This window comes from Cyrtonyx montezumae, unplaced genomic scaffold (genome assembly GCF_038088225.1).
Source record: "Cyrtonyx montezumae isolate F1298 unplaced genomic scaffold, pur_monq_1.0 scaffold_0, whole genome shotgun sequence".
Classification (NCBI taxonomy): Eukaryota; Metazoa; Chordata; class Aves; order Galliformes; family Odontophoridae; genus Cyrtonyx; species Cyrtonyx montezumae.
The window spans coordinates 24,425,212-24,433,765 of NW_027071824.1; the positions used below are offsets into that span (position 1 = coordinate 24,425,212).

General features: G+C 45.5%; 2 protein-coding genes across 2 annotated transcripts in view; one reads left to right on the forward strand and one right to left on the reverse strand.

Annotated features, from left to right (window-relative positions):
- The window catches only part of TARBP1 (TAR (HIV-1) RNA binding protein 1), a 32,485-nt gene extending 31,486 nt beyond the window's left edge, over nt 1-999 (forward strand). The window contains exon 30 of the mRNA XM_065730376.1: nt 425-999. Coding sequence (XP_065586448.1) covers nt 425-590 — 166 coding nt within the window. The 3' untranslated portion in view covers nt 591-999. The remainder of the gene's footprint in view (nt 1-424) is intronic.
- Nucleotides 456-2,448, reverse strand: LOC136044949 (cytochrome c oxidase assembly factor 6 homolog). The gene is made up of 3 exons (XM_065730514.1): nt 2,253-2,448; nt 1,734-1,829; nt 456-541 (listed from the first exon to the last, which is right to left on the reverse strand). The coding sequence occupies exons 1-2, from the start codon at nt 2,394-2,396 to the stop codon at nt 1,734-1,736; spliced, it is 240 nt and encodes a 79-aa protein (XP_065586586.1). The 5' UTR covers nt 2,397-2,448; the 3' UTR covers nt 456-541.
- Between the last annotated feature and the right edge of the window lie 6,106 nt (nt 2,449-8,554).

The following is an 8,554-nucleotide window of genomic DNA, read 5'->3' on the forward strand; positions in this document are numbered from 1 at the left end:
GAGTGAGAAAGATCCTACAGCTTTGAGCCAATGAGCGAGATCAGGAGGAAGGGCCTCCTGCCTCCTTTTAAGGATGAAGTAGACAGAAATACCTCTGGTTTTTACACTTTTATATGTAGTTTGTCTTCAGAATGTAGTTCTCATAATCACTTTGTCCTCTTCTAATTAAAAGCATAGTTTTAATTACTGAAAACCTTTGGTATTTTCCAATGTGCTTCTTCTGAAGAGGTGAAGCATGGCAGGACACTGGTAAGCCCGACATTCCATCACACCAAGACTCCCTTTACAAATAAATAATAGCTTGTGCTCATATTTATGACCTGACAATTTTCCAAATGGTATTTCATTGCTGTTGTGACTCTCACATCTGCTTTTTGGAACATCTGTCTTCTCCCAGACATAATCACTGTTTCTTCTTCACTAGAAACGAACACGAAGGAATCCCAGCCAACCTGATTCACCACCTGGACGTCTGTGTGGAAATTCCTCAGCAGGGTATTATTCGGTCTCTCAATGTCCATGTAAGTGGAGCTCTGCTGATCTGGGAATACACAAGGCAACAAGTGATCAAGCACAAACAACAAAAATAACTGCCATGAGTTTCGTGCCTTATAGTACATCTAGGAGGCTTCCTATGGTGCTACGACATGGGGTTCTGAAGAGGAAGGATACAACTCAGGGCAAATGAGGGTTCTTAAATTTTTGCATGTTTTGTTTTCTGCAGTTCAGAGTGGTTTTCAGATGCCTTAATACTTCCGTGAATAAAACTACTGCATTGTAATAAATAGTGTTTATGTTGTCTGTGGTGTGTGACGGTCCTACTCTGCAAACAGGAACATTTTTACTGGATTTCTACTGCAGTTAGAGTGTGACAGCTGTGCTTGAAACTCAAGTTTTGCTTTTTGATAACCAGAATCAAAACTTCCTGTATGTAGAATGAAGTGTTGAGTGTTTCCAGCACTCAGGAGATAGATAAACATTTTGCAATAGAAGGGGGAGTACAAGTAATTTTTCAGTGTCAATAAATTTAAGTGACTTTTGTGATCAAACTTACTGTTCAATGGAGTTGCTTCTGTAAGGTAAAGACTGAATTACACAGAATGTGATGTGGGATAAGTAACTGTCCTACTTAGAAATGGACTGAAAGCTGCCGCATATGGCTAACAAAAATTCCAACTTACAAGCAAGAAGCATAGTCAGAATATGTATCTTAAGCATTATACGAATGGGATGCATGAGGTCTTCTAGATGGCTACTACTTGGAAACTGACATCTGCCTTAAGTTATATTTTAAAGTACTTTGAGGTAGCACACTTGTGACAAAAAATTTACATATACCATCACCACTCTCTTTGAGCAAGGAAGCAAAGTTGGAAAAGCTTTATTTTTTTTTTCCCCCACAAAAAAGTATTTATACATGTTCTAAGAAGAGCAAAGAATCGACACTATTCCATAATCATTTAGTCCTGCAGAACAGTGACTGGAGTTACAAATACTAAGCTTTGGGTTTGCGAACAGCCCCGCACCATATTTCTTTGTGTCATGGTCATGAAAAAGCTGCCCATGACTACCAGCCTTTTTTCAGGAGCCCTGGGAGGCCTTGCAGCAGGAGCAGCAGCCTGCCTTTTAGGATGGGTTACCAGTTCCTGAGCTGCAGCAGGTCCTGTTGCTTTCCCCTGCTTCTTCCTGCCCCATATCTGTGCTAGGTAGCTCTACTTCAAAAATAAGAGTACCTAAGACTTTCCAGCAGTTTCTGGAGGATGAAACCCTTCTGTTTCCAGCTTTTCTTTGTATTTTAAAAAATCTCTTCTCTTATCGAAGTGTTTAACCTGTAGAAAAAGGAAAAAAACGTCCACCTTAAGAAATCATAGCACCAAGTCAATGATTGCTAAGGGGAGGTAGGACTGGTGAAAGCATGCCCCTGCCTTGCAACTTCCACAGCTGAGAGCTGAAGCTGCTGCTAACAGCTCAGTCGAGCAGCTTTTCCTGGTCTCACCACCCCAGTGACCCTGCAAAGCACCGCACGTGGCACAGGCTGCGGCCTGGAGCACCACTGCAGCAGGGGAGGGCACGGCGTCGTTCAGAGGGCCGGAGCACCTCTGCTTAAGGGCCGAGGAAGATGGGCTTGTCCGGCCTGGAGAGCAGGCGGCTCTGGGCAATCCTCAGCGCGGCCTTCCGCTCCTCGAGCGGAAGGGGACCGAGCTCTAACCCAGCGGGGAGCAGCCCGCGACCCGCGCTCACTGCCCGCTCACCCACTGCTGCGGACACAGGGACTCGAAGGAACGCCTCAGCTTCTCGCAGCGCGGCGCGTCCTCCGTGTGCCTGTCCAGGCACCGCCAGAACTCGTCGCGCGCCGCCCAGCACGCCTTCCTCTCCTCCATGGTGGGGGCCGACATGATCCCGGCCCCGATACAGCGTCCCGCCGCGGCCCGGCCCGGCGCCGAAGGTCAGCAGCGCGGAAGAGGCGTAGTGCGCATGCGCGGGGCCAGACCCCGGGGGGGAAGGGGCGGGGCCGGCTGCAACGCGCGCCAAAGCGCTCCTTCAGCTACCAGGAGCGGCTGTGTGCTGCTCTGTGCTCGTACCAAGAGTGCAATTAGTTTGCTTCCCTTGCATGGAAAGGCTCAGATGCAGCCTCCCTTCGATTGTGTTCTTCAGCCATCATAAACTCTCAGTGGATTCCATTTGAAATAGTGCTCTTAATGCAATATGTCCCCTCTCCTCTGTGGCCTTCCAGTACATAACAGGAGCTCATTAACAGAAGGGACCAGGAGAAGGTTCCCCTGCAAGCACATCAGTCCTATTTCATGGAAGGCAAATCTTTTTGGTCCCATCTTCATGCAAGCATCTCAATCATGATGGACCTGGATGATATCTGACATCATGATAGTTGCTCCCATGCTGCCCACACTGTCTTCTGTCCGGCATGTTGCAGCTTCTGGTGTAGCCAGTGGGCATTGCTCTTGGAGGGATATTTCTCAATCCACCATACTCAAGCCAGTGTGTCAGCTTCATCATTTCCTGGTGATTGCAAGGGATAATGTCCAGAGACATGGTAGACACACCATTGTCTTTTCTGACGTGTCACTATGGTACATCAGTAGGCCAAGGATATTCTGAAGTTCTTCCTTCAACAGTGATGGGCTGCTCCTCTGGCTGAGGTAGATAACCCAACACGTGCCTGGGCCACCTCCATCTTAGGAAGGTGGGTTAGATCCTCTACCCACCCATGAATTGGCGATGTTTTTACCACAATCATAACTGTGTGAGATATTGGCTCTACCACCTGCAGTGCAAATAGGTAGACAGTAACTGTTTCTCAATCATATGGTATCTCTCCTTCGCTCTCTTCTGCCAAGCCTGAGACCAAAATCCTATCAGGGTTCAAGCAGAACTCTGGCATTGCTACAGGCCCAGCCAAAGCCATCCTGAGTGACATGGACATCCAGTTCAGCTGGGAGAGTAGAATCAAATATACCCAACGTCTGTGCTCGTTTAACAGCCAGTTTTGCCTGTTGGAAAGTGTTGTGTTCTGTTCTCCCCAAGTCCCATAGTTGCTCTTTTTTTGTGAGTCTGTATAATGCTCTCAGCAGCTGCACTAAATGAGGAGATATAAAGGAACACCAATATCCCAAGATACCTAAGAACTCCTGCAGCTGCTTTAATGTCATAGGGAATGCCTGAATTTTATCTGTTACTGCACTGGGTAGTACTTTAGTATCTCCTGACCAAACTACACCCAGGAACTTCAGAGACAGGCCTGAACCCTGCACCTTCTGAGGGTTTATAGCCCATCCTTTTCCCTGCAGATAGGCACTCAATGAAAGTACCACCTCTTCTAATGCCTCCAGTGGGTCAGATGCCGACATGACACTATCAATATCATGACACAAGTTAGCACTACTAGGTTTTTTCCCAGTTCACCAGGCCATGCACCACTAAGTTATGACAGAATGTTGGTGAATGCACGTACCCCTGTGGCAGGACAAGGAAGATCCACTGCCTGCCTCCCCATGTAAATGCAAATTGGTCTTGTGATTGGATTACTGAAGAATGCATTTGCAAAGTCTAGGATACAGTGGTAGGTTTTTATTTTCCTTCTCAATGTGCCCATTAGGAAGGCAATATTGGGTATGGCCACATGAACAGGTGGCCTGACATTATTTAGTTCCCTATTATCTACTGTCATTCTCCATGAGCCATCTTGACTTCTGCACTGGCCATATGGGGGGTATTATATGGTCTACATGTTGGTCTTACGACTCCAGCTTTTTAAAATTCCTGCACAGCCCTGGATATTTCATCTTGCCCCCACTGCATCACATTAGCTATCTGGCATGGTTCCAGCAGGCAAATAGGCTTATGCTTTGCATGATCTCTCAATATCACTTGCACTGACCAGACACTAGTACACCTTTCTTGGAGTCTGAACTCTCCTATAATTGCCTGGAGAGTCAGATCCCATGAAACATCTGTGCCACGCTGGGACTGGGGCAACAGACTCCTTATACTCCTGGGGCAGGAAGTACCTGACCTCCAGCCTCAACCAAGTCCCAGTAACAAGAATGGCCTGTCCCCCAAACCCACCAATCACTTTATTCCCATTAAACTTGATTGGATCTCCATGAATAATCAATATTTCTGCACTTGTATCCACTAGAGCCATTACATGCTATAGATGCTACCAAGACCAGAATATCATTAACTCAACATAGGGTCTCCAGTCCCATCTGGAGGCCCTAGTTATGGAGGTCTGACTTCCCCCACCATGCCATGAATTGTGCAATTGCCAAATCTTTTTCCTCATGTGTTTGGGGCATGACCAGAGTCACCTGAGGAGGCTTTTTCCTTTCATTAGGGACTATAAAGTCCTCTAGATTCCAAGATTTGTTGGGATTTGTTCAGTTATTTGTACCCCTGCTCTTCTGGGGGTATTTTCCACAGTTTAATCAAAACACGATTGAGTTGGCAATCGATCTTGGTGAAGGCTATCCCAGCCTGTGTAAGATCATTAAGAATTTATTTTCAGGATCACCCAGGTCCACTGATTCAAGGTCTAAGTATTTTCCAATACGATACCTTGAATTTGTTTGAAAGAGAAAGTTAAGGAAAGTTAAACTTATTTTTTCCCCTGTCAATAGGCCAAGCTGTTGCTCAAGTTTCTCAGTGCGATCACAAAGTATTTGATTCTCATTTCCTAAAGTACTATTTGAAAGTTCCACACAATTCAGCACCATTAGTAGTGGATGTATCACAGTGGATGCAGCCAATTATCATTCTTCTGTAATTAGAACATCCTTATCTAATCCACAGAAATATTCTGCCATGCAGGTTTGAAAAATATTTCCACTAACCTGCAAGTGGCCCAATTTTTCAACTAGAGCTGAAAATTCATAATAAGGGGATCATAGAAGTCCTGGGATACACTCCAGCTGGGTTTTATCTAGAGAGACAATTTTCTCCTCCTTAATCCACTCAAGCATGTTCAAGAGGAAAGCCTTGTTTTTTTGTAATATTTTCAGGCTCCTACTTGGGTGACCAAATGTAACCAACACAACCAAAAAGGTGCTACAAAAAGAATGCTTACCTGCCTCTGAAGATCTAGGGCTTGCAGGAAAGCTCTACAAAGGATGAATCACCAGCAAGTGATCTTTCTTCTGTGTCAATCAGCCCTTAAATGGGGGTCTGAGAGGTGTTGAGCCTGGCTCCACCCCTTTGGGTCACATAGGTGAATTGCCTTCACCTGTGCTTCCAAAGCTGACCAGGTCTTTTCTCCAGGTGCTCGCTCAATCAGTGGTTCAGGCTGTGACTCAAGCAGTCCCCACAGAGATGTACTAAGTGCTTCTTGAACTCTGGCACTTGGGGCTACATTCAGTGCTCTGGGTAGCCTGTTCCAGGACCTGCCCTTAGCTGCAAATTGTGATGAAGGGAGTGCCCAGGAGGCATTGGAGGGAATTTGATGAAGATGGATGAAGCCAGCTGGTATGGAAACAAAAGAAGAAAGAATAGACAGAACTGTAATTTTCACCTTCTTCAGACCTCTGTTCAGTGATCTGAAGCCTAATAAGAAGAGGCTTGCTTTCCTTTGTAAGCTTTCATGGACATCAGTGGAGTACTCTGTAGAATGTAGTCTGAGAACCAGTAGGCTACCTAGAGGTCATGACAGAGCAAAAATCTTAGCTGTTCAGGATTCTTTTAAGTCATTTACATTAACTATAGCACTTGTTTGTAATGCCAGTATTCATTTTTTTCTTATTTTTTTGGAAGAAATAGAAAAAAAAAGAATATTTTCACAAGAGCAGGTGATGGTAAAGTAGGAACACTGACTAATTCCTCTGTTAGCTCCTGATTAGCCATTCTCCAAGCTCATGAAGGATGAGAAAGGCTTGCTTTGCAGCAGTATTGATGTTCCATTTCTTGCAGGAAAACTCAGATGGGGAGTTGGGAATCTCCATATTCTTACAAACAGGCTGCAATTTCCAAAGCTATTTAAATGGAAGAAGAGAAGTCGTGAGTTTCATTTGGATGCCTTCAAATTTGTGGTGAATTATTCCTTTCAAACACATGTGCTTGATCCTTTTTATCTATCATTTGGATGAAAGATGCTCTGCAGGTTACTGTTGCTGCCAGCCAATGTGCTGATATCTGTCCTGAGACTGTCAAGTAGGCTGGTGATAGAACTGAATAAAAGCTGGAGATGAAGAGCTGGAAAACTCAAGTTTTCCAAAGAAATCATCTAGTTCAGCACTAAGATTTAAAAAAAAAAAAAGTCTCTAGGTCATTGCAGATGTTGTGTTTGACGGGTTCTTTTCGTTACTGAAAAGTGTATTTGTTGCATCAGTGTGCCTGTGATGTGTATGGTGAAGTGCTGATGGACACCCTATTTAGAATAAATATCTGAGTATTGAAAGATGGATAATAAATTTTGCTCCAATGGACTTTCAGGTAGAAGAGGTTGTATGAAGCTTTTTATCTTCAGAAACATCAGTTTGATCTATTGGTCATGTCTTTAGGAATGTGATTTCCTTTTAAAAGAAGCTTTTAGGCTGTAGGTGGTCATCTGTTCCATTGATTTTCTTTTTGCTTTCAGAAGTTCCTTCAGCCTTTTTTTTTTTTAATTTCCTCTTTTGATGCTCAAGACTTTTAAATAAGATGCAGACTGTTACAGAAGTGCCCTAAAGCATGGCAGCTGATGAAGAAAATCTACTTGTCTCTCTTCTAATAACCATGAGCTAATTAAGCTTGTCCATCAAAATCTGTTCCTGCTGGCTGTTTCTGCAAGGACAGCTTGCACAGGGACTGCGTTGTGAAAGCAGCTTCCCAGCCTTGGCCTTTGCCAAGGAGCAGCTCAGCTCAGGAAGCATAGAAGGCTCAAAGCGGCGGTCCTAGGCTCAGGTTGTGGTGCTGCCCTGCAGAGATGTATGGGCTCCGTTCCAGCAGCAGGACTGAATCACTGTGCTGTGGAGATTGCACGCTGTGCTTTGGCCTTTGAGGCAAGCAGGGGAGCCTGCCAACTGCAACCTAATCTAGCTGCAGGCGTCCCTGTTCATTGCAGGGGAATTGGACTGGATGAGTGTTATAGGTCCCTTCTGACTCAAATGACTCTACAAATTCAGCCCTGGCCTCCAAGGCACCAAGTGTGTCCAGTATATCCTTTATCAGTCCCCGATAGGCTCATCTTGCCCTCACCTGAAGGCTGACCCAGTGGCACCTTGTGCCTCGGGAGCTCTTTCCCTTCCTGTACCTCGCCCTTCTAGTGGGAGCCAATGTCTCCAGTTCCTGTAATTCTTCAGCTTTGGATCTGTGAGGTTTTGGCACTTACAGACACGCACCCATATGGCCGTGCTGCTTCTTTGACATCCTCCTAGTTACACTCCACTATCTGAAAAATTTCACTGAGCATCTGCCTGCCCTCGAGCCAGGTGTTCAGTGCAAGATGTTGCCCGGAGAAATACAGGTCAGTTCATCTGCTTGATTTGTCTGCACGTAGTTCAGAGCAACTTAGAATGGGTAAATTTAGCTTGCTATAGAAACACACTGTAATAAAATCCTGCCGGAAATCCCAGCACTTGCCTTTATTTAGGCTGCTCTCGGGAAGGATGAAGCAGCAGAGGGATGCCAGTTACATCACAGTTTTACTGATGCTGCCAGCCATTGTGGTGCGTGAATTCCCCCACTGCACTGCATGTTAGCAGGTCTGCTGCTGTTTTAGTACTAGATGCACATTAGGTGCAGTGTGACATCACTCAGAACATTTCTGATGTATTTTGGATGGCACAGAGATGGCAGAACGTGCCACTTATTGGGATTATGGAAAATGGAAGGACTAGTACCTTCGTCTTTGGCCTCGCCTCAGGCAGGTAGCTTGGGGAGGGATGTGGGATACTCTGAGGGTGACAATCTGCTACACCCCAAGAGCTGTAGCTTGGGCTGTAAGGCCTGACTGAAGCTCTGCAGCTCTTCTTTCCCACCTGATCACTTGGGCCAGATGCAGCCCACCATAAAGCCAACACAGAGGTCAAGAGAGGGAAACAGACAGCACTGGCTGAAGCCGAGT

Excerpts from the sequence above, each read along its gene's own strand:
- LOC136044949 (XM_065730514.1), bottom strand. The coding sequence starts at position 2,396 with ATGTCGGCCCCCACCATGGAGGAGAGGAAGGCGTGCTGGGCGGCGCGC. Across the intron at positions 1,830-2,252 it reads CCCTGTGTCCGCAGCAGTGG|GTTAAACACTTCGATAAGAG; the intron begins GTGAGCGGGCAG and ends CTTTTTCTACAG.